This window comes from Pseudopipra pipra, chromosome 11 (genome assembly GCF_036250125.1).
Source record: "Pseudopipra pipra isolate bDixPip1 chromosome 11, bDixPip1.hap1, whole genome shotgun sequence".
NCBI lineage: Eukaryota > Metazoa > Chordata > Aves > Passeriformes > Pipridae > Pseudopipra > Pseudopipra pipra.
The window spans coordinates 12,642,635-12,659,198 of NC_087559.1; the positions used below are offsets into that span (position 1 = coordinate 12,642,635).

General features: G+C 45.0%; 1 protein-coding gene across 6 annotated transcripts in view; it reads right to left on the reverse strand.

The window, feature by feature from the left end:
* FLNB (filamin B) overlaps positions 1-16,564 on the reverse strand; it is a 72,004-nt gene that overhangs the window by 38,581 nt on the left and 16,859 nt on the right. For 5 of the 6 annotated variants that reach the window (XM_064667566.1, XM_064667563.1, XM_064667567.1 and 2 more), the window contains exons 2-8: positions 8,775-9,023; positions 7,675-7,772; positions 6,639-6,786; positions 4,110-4,228; positions 3,277-3,354; positions 2,346-2,508; positions 851-1,048 (exon numbers count right to left, since the gene is read on the reverse strand). In XM_064667566.1, the coding sequence (XP_064523636.1) occupies positions 851-1,048; positions 2,346-2,508; positions 3,277-3,354; positions 4,110-4,228; positions 6,639-6,786; positions 7,675-7,772; positions 8,775-9,023 (1,053 nt within the window). Of the gene's footprint in view, positions 1-398; positions 467-850; positions 1,049-2,345; positions 2,509-3,276; positions 3,355-4,109; positions 4,229-6,638; positions 6,787-7,674; positions 7,773-8,774; positions 9,024-16,564 lie in introns of those variants that run through there. The other variant, XM_064667568.1, reaches the window with a different exon arrangement.

Genomic DNA, 16,564 nt, shown 5'->3' on the forward strand with positions numbered 1-16,564 from the left:
CACATCGTGCTTACAGCAGGAGCACAAGTCTGCCAAGCAACTCCTTAGGTTTTCCCTCACTAGGACAGCTCACCCCTGCAGCAGCCAACACCACTCAGTGTCCTACACCGGACGGAGTGAGCGAGGATCGTGTGCCATCTGCTAGCTCTGAAAGCTCAGTGGGAACACACAGGAGCGTGGCCGACGTGGAGCGGGAACAGCTTGCAAAGAGCTTACACAGCTGCATCAGGCAGCTTGTGGTTAAGCCAGTTTCACTGACTGGGTCACACACCGCTTCAGTTCGCTTGCAACTTTCCTCCCCAACCCCAACAAAACCAAAAGCCCTTTTGGCTGGGACAAGCTGCAGGCTAGAAGCTTACAAAAAGCAAACATGACAGAGCATCCTGCACACCTCTTACCAACTATGAAGCCATTAGCAGTGAAGTCCAAAATTCCACAAATGGAGGGTAGCTCAGGAGAGATGAGCAGAGATCTAAAAGCGTAGGAGCACGTAAGGATGGAACAGAAAGCAAGTTAGGTGTCAGTTAAGGAGGAAAACAGTAAATATAGTCATTTGAGGAACGAAGGCGGAAAACAGCAAGACGCTGCATAGCTGCATAAATCACTCAAAAAAAATACAAAGGGCAGCTTAACATTTGGAAGTCTAAGCAGAAAGGAAACTAGCAACAAAAGCCATATTACTGTTAGAGAGCATTGGTTTACCCTGTGAATACCCAGTGACCCACTGAATCAGGACCAAGATGTTGAAAAGGTACAGAGAATGTACAAGGCAAGATTCAAGCATATCCTGTGACCACATCCAAGGAGAAAAGTGGCCATCTACATTCAAATGCATTTTTAAAAAACATACCCTCTCCAACAAGAACAGTGCAAGGAGTTTTGGGAATTGCCTCCCCAGCAAAAGTCACTTTGACAATGTGAGGACCAGCTTGAACAGGTTTGTAGGTGCAACGGTAGACTTGGTTGCCTTTGTCTTCTACTACAACCTCAGCAAGGCTTCTCCCTTGAGGATCCTCCACTTCCACATTCACATCACCCACACCAGCACCTGCAAAGGAAACAAGTCCACCTGAGCCTCGGTTTCCCCACAGCAACAGGCACTGTGTTTTGCACCACTGCCAGCTGTCTGGGCTGAGCCAGCCATGCTCTGCTGCCATTTCTAGGCACAGAAATGGCCTAGAAATGTTCAGCTTTTGCTGACAGCAACCAAACATTCCAGTGGGGAGGGCAAGACAGGATGGTGGCATTTCCAGGAAGCCAGACTGACAAGGGCTCTCCTGCTCCAGCCACAGGGTTTCACAACAGTATTATGGTACTTAAAATACATACTGCCTGGTTATCCTATGGCTACCATGCTGTAACAGCTCGATCACAGATCAGCTCACATCTTTACCAGTCAGTTCAATCTCTCAAGCTTTGAAGTGGTTTAGATCAAGAGACTGGACAACGTGCACGCTGGTCTGGACAAGGATCCTTCTCTGCCGGACATATTCACTTGGGTTCAGACACCTGCTCTTCTCTCATTTTATTCAACTCATCATACAACTCATCATAAAACAGTTTTCTATACACTTTCAGAGGCCAGACATGTCTTTACATGATTCAGACCACTCCCTCTCCCAATTAGAGGCTGAACATAATACTTCCCCTCACTATAACGCATTTAATTTTATTCCTAAGCTCCCTCAGGCAAAAGGCAATGTAAAATATGCTACTCAGCATATTTCAGTGTTTAAATGCTACAAGTAACTGCCCTAAGTAGTTTCACATTGTTCTAAATGAATTAGCATTTGTAGCATCTTATTGACTCACTCCTCTAGGCTATGGCATTGGCCTAATAGCAGACAGCAAGCAACGTGATGGAGATGCCCTAATGAAGATAGTAGCCCTCTAATAATTACAATAGAGGTCGACACCAGTTAGTCATTGAAGTATGAACTCCAAGTAGCACTGCAGCAAGTTCTTTCTACAGAGCTAAATACAGAACACACTATGCATTTACAGTTTGCTCACAGTTTATCCTTCGCTTTTATGTCCAACCTGTCACATTCCTTTTTAAAACGAGCTGAGGGAAGAAACCAGCCAGGAACTTGCTTGCTGCCATCTAGCAAATTCATGGCAAATTTCTGGGTAAGGTTTAGCCCCCTCTTGCCCCAGCTCAGCTCCACACATCAAACATTTCATACACAGCTGAAGCCTTCAGAGCTGCCTGGCTGTTATTTCATGTCTGAACTAGATGAGGCTAAAAATCCTCATCCACTTTTCAGTTTTTTTATTTCTCCAAGGCCTTAGGTTCCGACATTTGAGGAAACTGCAGGATTTCCATCCTCCTTCATCCTGCTTACCTGCTGTGTAGAGGTCAAAGTAGGTAGGCTTGTTGGCAATGTTCCCTGTTGCCTCCAGTCCTGGTCCCTTTGCTGTCACTTTGCTTGCATCTCCCTGGGCTTTGTCAACATTCACTTCAAACGGGCTCTTCGAGATGTGCTGCCCAGCAAACAGGACTAAAACCTACAGACAGAGTATCAGCTCAGACCCACTGGGCAGAGGCAGAGCTCAGCATCGCCGCCATGAAACCAAGTGCAGGGTCAAACATCCGCATTCCTGCACAGAGAGTCTTTGCCTCAGAGGTGAGAGACCATCCATCCCAGAGCCTTCATCCTGTCCATACAGTGTACCTGCTGGCCACCTCCTTAAAGTGCTACTCACAGAGTCAGCCACACCTGTGGGGATACTTGAATCGAGATGTGCCAAAAAGTAGCAGATTTCCACCAAGCAATAAAGTGGAAGCAGAAGTTCCATTTATTTTTTCAGGCTGGCTGTGGGAACCAGTCACTATGGTAAGTGCCAAAGCAACAGGATCACCCATCGTAAACCTGCTTCTGTGGGCATCTGGAGACAAAGCTGGGTGGGGAACCCTCTCTGTAAAACCCCTACAGTGTACAGTACCATCACCAAAGAAACAACCTGGTATTTTCATCTGCATCTCTGTGACAACACACAAAACTGGCTTCATGAGTTGCATGAAGTGATCACATGTGAGAGGAGAGCCAAGGTCACACATGCACTTTCTCCCAACACACACTTCTTTCCCCTTTGAGAAGGGAGCAGCCCAAAGGGCCAGATGGAGAATTAAGGCCGCACCAGTTTTCCTTTTCTTCAGGATGCCCAGAGTGGCTATTAGCTGTCAGTGAACCCGCAGCCCTCAGGGGCTCACATTAACAACCAACAGAGCAGCGTCTTTAGCAAGAGAACACTGGTTATTGACACACAACCCACCTTGTGAGGCCCAGTAACCCTTGGAACATACTGGACTGAATAGGTCTTGTTTTTGTCACTGGAAGGTGTTATCTTCGCCTAGGAGAGAAAACACATCCATCACTGAGCTGTGCCTACACATGCCAGCTGAAGACTTTTCTGAGTAGCACTTTATACTGCAAACTATTTCCAGAGTCAGCAGTGCTAGAGACTTGTTGCTGTGGGAGCAGGGATCCTTGCTACCTCCTCTTCTCACATGGAAAAACATCCCATTGGTTTTGTCTTTACATGAGAGGAAGTAAGCCACCTTCTCCCCACCCCACTCCTTTCCCTCGCTGTTAATTGCTCTACTGAGGCAGGCCAAAACTGAGGAGACATTAAGTCCAATGTACAGCTGTATTTTTCTGGAATGTTGTAACATGATCAAGTGGAGCATTTGGATGAGAATTTCTATAAACATTAAAACCAGCATTTGAACTTAAAATGATTCATGGCACCTAAATAGCTGCTTTAGCCATTCTTGCAGAATGAGTAAGGGCAGACAGTGATTTAGTGATCTGTGTTATCTAAAAGCAGGTCAGAGTGTACTTGGCCAGTCAAGCTAAAGCACTGCAACTACTGGACACCGGAGTTGTGTTGCTTAGTTGCAGATAGTGACTTTTTTTCCAAGTTCATCCAGTAAGGCAATTAGGAAAGGCCTGAGGCTTCTTGCACTTTTGATATATTGTATTTTGTAACTTCTTTTTAGATGACTTATCTGTTAAGACCTCACTTGTGAAAGATGAAGGTTACTACAAAAACTTCAGCATGCACACCAACTTTACTTTTCCGCAAAAAACATTTAACATACATACCTCCTCTCTGTTTCCTTCTGGATCCTCTATGAAAACCATCAGGTCACCCTGCCCAGCACTGATGGTGTCCACTGTGAAGATGGCAGGCTGCTTCACCATGTTCCCATGAGGCTCAATCCCTGGGAGAAAGACACAGAACAGCACATTAGCTGTTGCCACAAAACTCAAAAGACAGTTTGGAGGCTACCAAAAAGCTGTCCAACCCATTCTCCCACGCTAGCTCCCAGAACTAGCTTCCCCAATGCCCAGAGCATCATGCTCATAATAAGGTCTACTCTTATCATACAAGCATTTTTAAAAATTGGTTGAATCATTGGCACTAAACTCATCTTAGGATCTCTGACAGAGTCAGGAACCCAGCTGGTATCTGGATTCAGGTTACCCTGACACGTCCTGAGGGTCACCCCCACTGCTGGCAAGTGTCTGTCTGATGCCAACAGCAAGTGGGGTATGTGCATTAGCTGCTCTTTAGGAGTTGCTCTACTTCATCCAGCTAAATGCTGAAATGTGCTGCACCACAGGAAGGGAGACTAGAGAGGCAGGAAAAAAACTTTGGGAAGCCTTTTGGTAAAGGTATTACCCTAGAAGCAAGACAATTTTTACCTGTACTGTCCCATCTTCAGAACCCAACAGCAGACACTGCTCAGAGATTTACTATTCTTTGAAAGCTGCTCAGACTACTTTGCCAGAGTGAACACTGTAAATGGCATGCAGGAACTTCTTTAAACCACGAAAATCCTGCTATTCAGTGAGGTTTCCACTTTTAATCAGTTTCCTATCCCTCAGCACAGGGCCTGCTACAGCATGCATTTACCAGCAGGGTTTCATCATCTCCCATAGTCCCAGGTCATGACATCTGTCATGGTGGTGTCAGACTGAGTGGGTGGAAGAACTTCCCAAAATTGCTGGTTCCAGACTAGCCCAAACACATATACCCTTCCGTCCAAGGGAATTGCTCCTTGGCTTATTCATAAAACCGTGGGCACTACTGCTCCATAGCACAATTAGTGGAAAGTGCAACGTCTGATAGATTATAAAGGAAGTGGTTGTGAACAACAGAATTCCTGAACTTGTTTATCTTCAGAAAACAATAACTTGAGAGCAATGCAAGGAAGATCATGTTTTTACTAGGAAATCTGAGCATTCTGATAAGGTGTTAACAATTGACATATTCAATCTCTCAAAGTAAGCCCTAGATTATCATCTAGCCTAAACAGCTATAACTTCACTCTTCAGTCTTATGAAGTCTTATAGCTTAAACAGCTATAAATTCACTCTGCATATCTTCAGTCCACCCCACAAGCATGAGGTAGGGTATTCAAGTTATGTATCCCTCCTTCTGCGAGCACAAGGAGGATTGCTTATCCTCCGAAGAAAGCTTCAGCCAGGACAGCATTAGTCACAACACTTTCTTGGCCAACATTTCATCTTCTAGATTTTACTCTCTTATCAGAGGTCTGCTTTGGCTGGTTAAATGAGAACTCATAGTGCACCACTGATGATCTGCATGACTCTGTACCTCCCATCTGCGGGCTCATTTCACATCAGGTCTACGCACAGCTGCCCTCAGTGCAAACCAACCAAACCACTGCAGCATCCAGGGAGCTGTGCTACAGCTAAGGCTCATATTGGGAGGTTATGAGCAACTTACATGGAAAAACGGTAATAAAAAAAAGCTAAGACTGACCCACTTCACACTTAACAGTCACCTTTTTCTGGAAGCATGTAAACCTTCTCCTCATCTGCCCAAAGACCCTGCCCAGCTTGCTAGTGAGCCCCTTGCTTCCAGAGTCACTTTCAGTGCTGATATATGGTAGCAGTCAGAATGGCCAGTTATATTTCCTGTTTTGGCAATTAACTTCAGAAAAGCATCAATCTTCCAAGAAGAGCCACTTATCCTTCATAATTTCCATTACAATGGCTTCAGAGCATCACACGCACGAGTACAATAGAGTAATTCCAGTTTTTGAAAGAATAAGAACATTACTGAAGTGAGACTTGACAGATTGAGGCAGGTTGATCAGTCATTTACACATTTGGGGCCTGAAAAATGTTTCTATGTATTGTGGTTTGCTGTGGAAGGCACCAACAAAGGACATAAACCCCAAGTAGGGTAAGTGCTAGGATAAGAGAGACACAGAACTGATGAGGTTTTTCCTCTTTAAAGGAGTGCTTTATCACGAGAAGTATTCACTGCTACATCATCAACAGGCAGCAGCAATACTGCTTGCTTGAATTTAACACTAAGGTTCTTTTAGCCCCATATCATGCTACTTCTTCCAGCTGTGGATGGGAGGCTGGCAGCTTGCAGAACAGGTTCAGAGACTTTGGGGAATTTACATGTTAGAACTAGGAGTGTCTTTTGGACTATATCCATATATTTCTGAAACCAGGCACCACACCAAGAGTATACAAGTGAAACTTTGAAGTCAGTTACAGTAGGTCTGGAGTTCAACATACGCAGAAAACCCCACCCAGCTTTCTGAAGAGTTACATGCTCCATACAGCTTCAGCTCACCAAGTCCTTACCTCTGCCATAAGCCCTTGCTTTCTTTGGATTCAGTTTGGGTTTTAAAGGAGCTCCTGGTTTCAGCTTGGCTTTGGGGAACTGGGACAGGTAAGTCATCACAGAGTGCTCATCCACATCAGGGTGGATAATTTCTTCAGGGGTAATAACCTGAAAGACAGTGCAATTAAGTATATTGTACCAGTGCTTGGTTACTACATGTCAACACAGAAACAGAGCTATGACACAGTCTGAGATTTCAAAACTCCCACATGCTAATGCGATTTCTTACATTTACTTTCCCTTTGATACACACAACATCCTTTATTATCTCATGGCAAGAAAATCAAGAAGCTCGTTATGGTCCCACTGTGGCCTGGGGGCTTTTTGTGCCTTGATTATTAGGGGTTCTCATGAGACTGCAACCAGTTTAATGGTATCAAGGCAAGACAATGGTAGTTATGTTCCCCTTGAAAAGGGATGTGGGGATAATTGATACTGAAAAAATGAATAATTCATAATCCTGTATGCTACAGCTCTGAACTGCAGTGCTTCCAAAGTAAAACTTGTGAGTAGTCTCTTCTCCTGCTTCCACAACACAAGCTGCTCTCACAGCTTCAGAGACTTCAGCAGTTCTGTCCAACTTTATCAGCATGAAAATAATCCAGTTTGTAAACACATTGTTCTCTGTTTGAACATCGTCTTTGCAGGTGATTTCCTAAACCAGTAAGTTTTTCTTCTGTGGAATTCAAAACAAATTCACTCCATAGACTAACATAACAGGCACCACCACACAGGCACTTTCCCCCTACACCACATGTTGCAACAGCAGCTGTCCTCAGCAGAGACACCTACACAAAATCTCACAGCCAGAGCTCTGAAATGTAATAGTGTGTTTCATTACAGTTTGCCCTTTCTCAGGCAATTTCAAGAGTTAACTGTAACTTTTTGAAATGTCCAAGCAGCCTCACCTGCTTTCCTCAATTTAAACTCAAGCCAGTCACAAGGACAAAGCCATCCATGTGCTCCTACAGACAGCCCATGTCTTGGTGGCCTTACCTGTGGCACACCCAGCCAGTCATCTGCCTGCTGCATGGCTTCCCGAGCATTGTCAACGGGTTTCTTCGGGTCCCAGGTCTCCCAGTCAGGGCACAAGCCTGCAAGCACATTTCATTTGTTAGATGTTATCTGCAAAGGAGCTTCTCTAGCTGAAGAAACCAGGTACGAACTCCACAGTCGCTTGTATTACACTGTTATGTAGAAAGACATTCAGAACTTTGCAGAAGTAACCAAAACAAGACAAGCATATGCTGCTCACTGAAACACCTCTGAGACAACAATCAGCACAGTCATAGAATGGTTTAGGCTGGAAGGAACCTTTAAAGGTCATCTAGACCAACCCTCATGCAATGAGCAGCAATGCTTTAACAGCAGCCTGTCCAACCGAACCTTGAACATTTCCAGGGATGGGGCATCTACCACCTCTCTGGGCAACCTGTGCAAGACACCACTCTAAATTCAGCACAAATACATCTAAGCATCTTTTATGTTCCACTGGCTCTCCTGCAGCAAATTTGGTAGAGAAAATTTCAACCACTTGCCACAGCATCCCAGACTGCATTAGATGAGCACCAGCAATCCCACTAGCAAGGTTGTTCTAGAAGAAGGTGAGGAAACTGCCTATTTCACACTTCATCCCATTATTTGCCTTAAGCAGCTCAGCCTCAGCTTGCTAAACACAAGTTTCAGGTAGTGTGCAGCTTCTGGCTGCTCAATGCTCCCTCTGCAATCCTATTTCAGGAGAACACATGAAGCCTCCCACTGCACCCTGAAGTTGAAAGGTTGTTGGCACTTGCCGTGGGAACAAGCCTTTCTTCCATTTAGGAGCCAGCACTTGCGCCTTTGTCCCCTGCACCCAATACAAAGCTCAGACGTGGCGCCTCCCATAATGCAATCACACACTCTGCTGCAGGCCAGAATTTCTCTTGGCCAAGTCGTTTACAACTTGCTGCTTCCCACAGCTGGCCTCTTTGGACTTGGGTTTTCTTAAAAGCCTTATTCCTGTCTCCTGATCGGCAGTGAAAACCTCCTCCTATAAGAAGAGCAGCCACAAGGACAACAAGCAAGGAAAACACTGACCAGCAGAGCAAAGGACTTACCCGGAGCACAGCTGTCAACAAGAGCACCCAGTGCTTTGCCATCCTGCCAGTTCTGATTGAAGTTTGTGATTGGCAAATAAGGAATTTTGTTCTGGATCCAGCCCAGCAGCCTCTGCTTAGGGGTCTGCTTCTTTGCATCATCATCACCTTCATCCTCCCACACTGGCATAGAAATGGAATAGTGCAGGATAAGGGTCCATATCAGGCCAAGGATCAACTTCAAGTTTCCATCAACTATGGCTTTACTATCTGAAAGACAAAAGACATACAACTGATTATTTGCCATCCTAAAGGAAAGAGGTGTGTTTTTAAAACAGTGTACCTGCACCCATGCCCAAATAATCAAGGACCAGAGAACTGACCCAGGCCACTGCAGGCACTTGTTCAGGCAGACACCATTCTTCCCACGCTGCATTAGATGGGAGGGGAAGGAAAGAGAAGAGTCAAAGTACTCAGTGCTCTCCAGCTATCTTGAGAGACCAGTGCTCTCCAAGGGTGGTGTGACTTGCCCTTCAGCTTTACAATCCTAGCTTAGGAGAACTGGCAGTTTAAAGTCTCCAGTACTTTGGATTTAGATGGTAAGTACCGTATTTTCCATTAGCATTTGTATCTTATGAAAAAGGCCAAACAGCATGTGATGGAGTTCACAAGAACAGCACCCCAACAGGGTGAAATAGCCCAGAGCATACCTGAAAGCACCATTTAGGAAACAGAATTTATATACAGAAACATGTCTCCCCACACATATCAACAATTTGCATTAAATATGGTAGAAAAAGAAGTGCTATATAATGAAGACAAGCAAAGACAGAGTTTGGAATTAGAACAAAGTCCAGATATATCAAGACCTCTGTACAATCAGCAAAGCAGGTGGTGGAGGTCCACAGAGGATCCTTTGCACCATCACCTTCCTGCTTGCACAAGAAGTCATCCATTTATGCTACAAATTCAGAGTTACAGAAAAGAAAGGCCAGCTCTGGCTCTTTCATGGTATACTCGAGCCTAGCAAAAATTATCACCACAGTGGCCATGCTGCAGCTCTGCTGTAAGACACACCAGGGAGCTAAGTTTAAGGCTGCTGGGTATCAAGATCAGTAAGCACCTGTCTGCAGGGGCAGGATACTTTTCTGCATCAGTTCGGCCTTGTGAAGTGACCACTACAGTTTTGCAAATAGTTGTGCTAATTACTTTGGCTTTAATGAGTCACAGATGGGATGCCCTCCCTCCCTTTGAGCTTGTAGTTGCTACTCAGGTTGTATTACACTTGTAATAGCTCCAGTTTTTCCACGTTTTCACCTAAACCAGAACTCTCCAGCAATGTTTCGGGATGCCCTCAGCCTGACGGTTCCTTTCATTCACAGCAGCATGTTATAGCACAGCATTTCTCCGTTCTTTCCTCCATTTCAGTAAAAATTGTTATAGAAATCCCTTATTAGTCAACAGAAGTTACAAGTGACCTGGAAGCTTTTGTCTGTTCTCCAGCTCCTGGAGCAGATGCTAGAGTAAAGACAACTACAGCTGTATAAACTCCCTCTCATGCCACCAGAATAATTCTACAGGGCTATTTCAAGAGTCCTAGCTAGAAAAGCAAAAGTGTTCAGCAGTGAGATTGCATCCTCCAGTTCAAATCCAGAGTGCTAACAGGCAGAGTCCTCCCAGTGCCCAACACCCACTGGGCATGTCTTACCTGCTCCTCTTCAGGTACAGAGATCACAGCAGCAACCCAGTACCAACTTATCAATACAAAAAGATCTACTGACTTTCAAAACAAGTGATTATACAGAATAGTGACCAAGAACATTAAGCACCAGCATGTTCCCTTTAACCCAATGCTCAGGCAAAGCAGTTAATATTTACATGGTTACACAACAGAGTGGTATGTCCTGAACAGATAATACTGTAACTTCAGACCTTGCATGGTGATTGGACTGGTTAGTGTCTGGTTTCTATTCCAATTTTAGTTGTAGTCAAAACTGATGTTAAAGAAATCCAATAATCTTACAGGATTATGATAAGTGTCTGCCACTTGCCTGCTCACTGCTAATTGTACATCCAGTCTGAGATACACAATAAATAGCTATGAGGTGATTAAGCCCTGCTGAGTTTTAATTACAGGTTCCAAGGTAAAGTCTACATCATGTAAGCAGTGTGTCTCCTAGGGACAACTAAAGAGTCCCTGCTGTCACCCATTTCCATCCCCTTTCCAGCTGAGCTGCAAACTGCTCAGTGGCGGGAAGATTTTCCCTTACACCAGACTGTTGGAGCAAGGCCCCACTGCCCACTCACCCCCTGTGCCTGCAGCCCCTCCATCCCACCCCCTGGCACACTGTGTTGCTGGAGCATAACACTGGCCATCACATCCCTGCGCCAGAAACGCCTTCAAGCTTTGGTTTCAGATTTATATTGACATCAGCATTTTTACTAGAGGGACACAGAAATAATTTAGTATGCTACAAGCAAGCATTTCAGAAAGCTATCCAGCATTTCTAGGGAGGAAAGCCAGCAGGACGGAACCACCTTGAGCACAATGCTACATACACACACATACAACTCAAGATAAAGAATGGTTCCTTTCAACTACCTGAAAGGACATTGTAGCCAGGTGAGGGTTGGTCTCTTCTCCCGGGCAACTATCAGTAAGACAAGAGAGCATGGTCTTAAGCTCTGCCAGGGGAGGTTTAGGTTAGATATTAGGAAGAAATTTTTTACAGAGAGGGTAATCAGGCATTGGAATGGGCTGCCCAGATAAGTGGTGGATTCTCCATCCCTGGAGGTTTTAAAGATGAGACTGAATGTGGCACTTAGTGCCATGGTCTACCAATTGCAGCGGTAGTGGATCAAGGGTTGGACTTGATGATCTCAAAGGTCTTTTCTAACCAGCTGATTCTATGATTCTATATTTATAGCACATAAATAATGTCTATATGTGGATGCACTGTGGTTACTGCAGCAACCAGCTGCATGCTCAGAGCTTCCTCCACCACCCATAGGCACAGCTGGGCTGTGGTCCTTGACCTGGGAAAAAAGCAGCCTGTACAGAAAACAGCTTCACATTGACAGTAAGAATATCACATCTCATCAGCCTCTTCCAGAGAGGCCGGGCACAGAGCTGCTGCCCTGATGACAGGAAAAGGTCACCGCAGGAATGGGACGGCTCTTCCTCTCTGGGGCTGATGCCATCGCCACGACTGCACTTTGTTAGCAAGTTAGCAAGCTCTCACAGCCTCCCGGCTTCCTGACAGGCATAGGGATCTCATGACGTAATTTTTTCCAAGCCTGCTTTTAAGAGGGCTTGTCTGCTTTCATTTGGGGTGGGGAGGAGGGAGGGAGAAGAACTCATGGGCAGGACAGGAGACCTTATCAGCACCCAGCAGAGCTGCCCACATGCCCTTCCCGCAGGCACCCCGCTCCCAGCTATGGGGGACCTCACCAGCAGCTCAACGCTGGAGCACAATCTCTATCGCTATATAAAAGGACCTTCCACACTCAAGAGAAGACTAAAGTTCAGCTCAAAGCAGGCTTGGCTTCCAAGCACTGCTGTAAATCTCAACTCCACCTGAGCATTCAGCCTTCCTAGAAAAGCTTCCACATTAGTGCTGCCTTTTTCATTAACTGACTAAAAATATTCAGTGCATTCTCCTCGAGGTCTCTTGGGCTTTAAGATGTAAGGGACATCCAGGAAGACACGCATCAGTTCACAGGTCCTGCACAGGGAGCACAGAGCTGGCCCTGAGAACACTTTTAGTACAACCAAATCTGCAGGCATCCCTCACCAGCTCTGAGCGCACATTGCTAGTGCAATACCGCCAAGGTGGAAAAAAATGTTTCCAATGACACTTAAGACCAACAATCATTACTGCAGGCAATGCTGTGTACCCCAGCTCAGTTGGCTTTCCACTGAATTCCCCCCTATTTCCTGGTTTACTTCAAGACACTTTCTGGCCATTCCAGGCTGGAAAATGGATTACATAAAAAGCAGACTTGCACCACTGCTTTCCTACTAGGAAAATTACTTTTAAGCATACTTATTTCTCGTACAATCAATACTTTACAGAGCCTTCAAAGCCACGTTTCTCAATTGCTCCTCTGAAGCTCATACTAAATTTACAACATAGAGATGCACACTTGTGGTCAGTGTTTCAGAACCACAGGGCAGCAGCCTGGCCCCTTGACAATTCACTTCTACCACTCCCAGCTGCATTTGGCTTTCAGCTTCATTGAGTTAGGTGGATGGGAACAAATTGCCTGCTTTCTGCTGAAATGGAGAGAGTGTTTACTCTGAGTTTCTGCAGATTAAAGGAGCCCTCTCCACACAGGTCCCACCTTCCCGGGGCTCGGAGGAACTGAGCTGTCACACCTCATCCGCCAAGATAATTTAATGAGGCTGAACCTACTCTTTACAGCATCATTGTAGACAGATTCAATATAACCTTTTTTGGAGAAAGCGTAGTCATCTGCATAATTTGCTTTATTCACGTCACAGTGCTTATGTTAACATCTGCAAGATGCACTTACAGGCGTGCCAGAGCACACTGTTCCCCTGTTCCCGGTAGGAGATGTGTGCTTTGGAGATCAAAGTCCCTGCACAGCTGACTCATACATGATGACAGCCACTGGACTTCTGCTTTCTAAAAACACCTTTTTTCTGGAAGCCCAGGCATGAAGCAGGAACCCATGCCACAGGCTATCTTGCCTGCCTCAGATCAGCAACTGGGAGGACTTTGGCTCAACCAGAAACAGACAACTTTAGAGGTACCATCTAGAAGAGCCAGTGGGTGAAGGGTTTGGAGAGGTTTTTTTGTGCTGTTGGTTTTGCTTTTTTTTCTTTTGGTTTGTTGTTTTTTTCCATTAGAACTAAGAAATTTGGTGGTGTTACATGCAAGTCCTCCTGACCCTCTGCTGTGGACTCTGAAATTTTGAATGCTGTAAGGTGACCACTTTCAGACAGTCTGCAAGTCCTCATGGCTAGACATGCTGTCCTGAACCAGCAAGAAGCAGAAAAAGCAGAAACGCTCAAGTTCAGATTTAACACAAACCTTCATTCCCACTTACACTGTTCAACGTGCATTTTAGCTTCAACTCTCCAGCTGCAACTTGCTTTCCTTCTCTAAAAGTACCCGATGGCAATCCAAGGTCAACAAAATAGCAGCAGCCATCACACCAGACACAGCCCCCATTCAGGAGGAGCCTCTGCAGGGAAGGGCTGCTGTCAGCCCACTGCCGAGGTCCTGCTGTCGGGATACATCTCGACATGCTGACTGCTGGGGAAAATCTGCCAGCCAAATTTAAGCTGTTCTGCAGAATCAACACCAGCATTGAACAAGAGAGCACTCATTCTTCTTAAAAAAAAAAAAAGAAAAAAAAAAAAAGAAAAGCCTATATATAGCCTCCAACATTAAGTTTTATGTAGAAGTATCCTGCTTCCTAGTCAGCTATTAGGATTTAAGCGGCTGCCTGGTAGGGTGAAGAGGAAAACAGACTGAACCAGAGGTCATTTTCTTCCCCCATCACACCTCTAAGTCTAGATTGTAATTCTTACCCTTTTATTATCCTATTAATTAAGTGGCAACCAGCCCAAAAAATGGATTATGGCAATTCCATAGGCCAGCAGTACATACCACCAGTCTCAAGTCTTGAAAAGGAACCAAGTTTCAACTGCTCAAACTGATTTATAATTGTTGCTCTATACTAAATATTAATACGATATGTTACACTTGGACTCTTAAAATCACACTCCTCAAAGCACAAAGAAAGACGTTAAAGTGCCATGGCTTCAGCCAGCAGCATGACTAGTCTGAGCCAGCAACGTGACCACTTTGAGACAAATGTGTGTCATTTTCAAGGCTTGGGCCACAAAAAACTTCCCAACCCAACCTACCAAGCAGAAAACTGCCAGTGCTGGGTCCTCTGCATTAGTGCTTGCAGCTGCCCCAGGAGCAAGTGCCAGAACTGAAATTTGGCATTGGTTTGAGGCTTGCACATTTGTTTACTCCAGTAGAGATCCCTAAACTCTACCTGGAGCACACGGCTCTTGAATTATATGACCTTCATTAGGTCTATAATTCTACAATTAAAAATAAATAAATAAATAATCCAAACCAAAACCAGTGTTACAAACAAGTTTGTGACTGGTATTTTTTGTTCATGTGCAAGTCTGCTCTGCGTTCAGATTAAGCACTACCCAAACTACAGCAATGTTCCTTAAACTCTGCCCCACAGCAGAGCTGCAAGTCATTCTCTGTTGGACAATTAGTGGAAACAAGATAAGCTACTGAAGCAGACAGCTTCCTTACTAAGTCGAGCTAGTCATACAGACTGTGGAAGTCTTGCAAAACAAATGAAAGACTGAAAGAGCAACTTCTGAGTAGTGAATTTTATTTTATTTAAATAGTTTCTTGGCTGAGGCTGCAGTCAACACAGCCTGTTCGCTGTCTCAGCAAAGTCATCTCAGAAGCTTTCCTGTTGATTTTCACATGTGGAGGTTAAACCACAACCAGTACTGATCTTTTCATCCAGCTTCTCTAAAAAGAGGTCATCCTCTTCAATTTTTATGTCTTCCCTACTTTAATTTTTGTTCTATGGGGAGAACCCAAGATGCATGGTCCTTAATACAAAACAAAGGAGCAGTATTACCAGCAGCCCTTATCCTTATTTTCAGACATGGAAGGAACTTTGTATGGCACACAAAGTTCATCTCAATTGTGGATCATTTATGTAGAGACTGCAAGAATTTTAACCCCTGATGTCTAAGTCTTGAGCATTTCCCTACCTCTAATTATTCTCACCTTACATATAGTTATACATATAGTTAAACAGCTATAGCAGTTGGAGGAATGAAAAATTAAGGCCTCATTAGGGCTTAATCTTCTGGAACAAAGAAAACTCCACATTGAACAGAGCTCTTCAGAAGCCTGGCTCCTGCATGCCAAACAGAAGTACACAGATGAGAGGGAGCTGAGCAAGCTGCCTAAAGAAATTCTTTGCTGAAGCATACAGTATGTGTTCACAGGCTTACTGTACCTGCTAAAGACATTAGTGACATCCTCTGTAGGGATAATATGTCTTTAAATCAATTACAGGGGTTCCTCTGTGCTTTGAGAACATACTGCAACCATTTCCTCCAGTGACCCTTAAGCCCAGGTCCACCTCTCAGCTCCCCAGGGCTCAGCCCATCGCTTGTTACCCAGCCACGTGCAGCCCTCACCCCCCAGAAGCACAGCTGTGCCTCCTGCCCAGAGCTGGCACCGGGCTGGCGGAACTCGGGCTGGTTCTGTGGGTTCCTGGCTGTAACCTGCCAGCCTCTAACAGCCACATGCTCCAGCCCCATTGCACCTCTGCTTCTCAGCAGCATGTGCAGCTGGTGCTATGACCCCTAGGAGAGCTGGTTCTCAGCATCCAGCTTACCTGTGATTACCTGAATACCCTTGGGCTCATCTGCTCCCAGCTCAGCTCCTGCCCTGTGCTGAGGCACAGCCAGCACTCAGCTTCACTGACGAGCCTCAGGGACTCTGTCACCTGAGGAAGTGTATCTTCAGGAAGCCTAAGTGATACACCATGTACACTTAGAGACCTACTAAGCTTTTTACAAGGTAGGTTTTCCAGAGGAGGAATGACTTTTCACTGGAGGGCTGTAAGAACAGTAACAGAGTGATGATCTGGGCACAGACAGAAGGATGGAAAAAAAATTTGGGTTTTTATTTTTTTACAAGGAGATGGAAACCATTTTCCTCTATGCTTACCAGGGTGTCTGGTTATTTAAAAAAAAAAAAAGTAACATGTCTTTGTGAGAC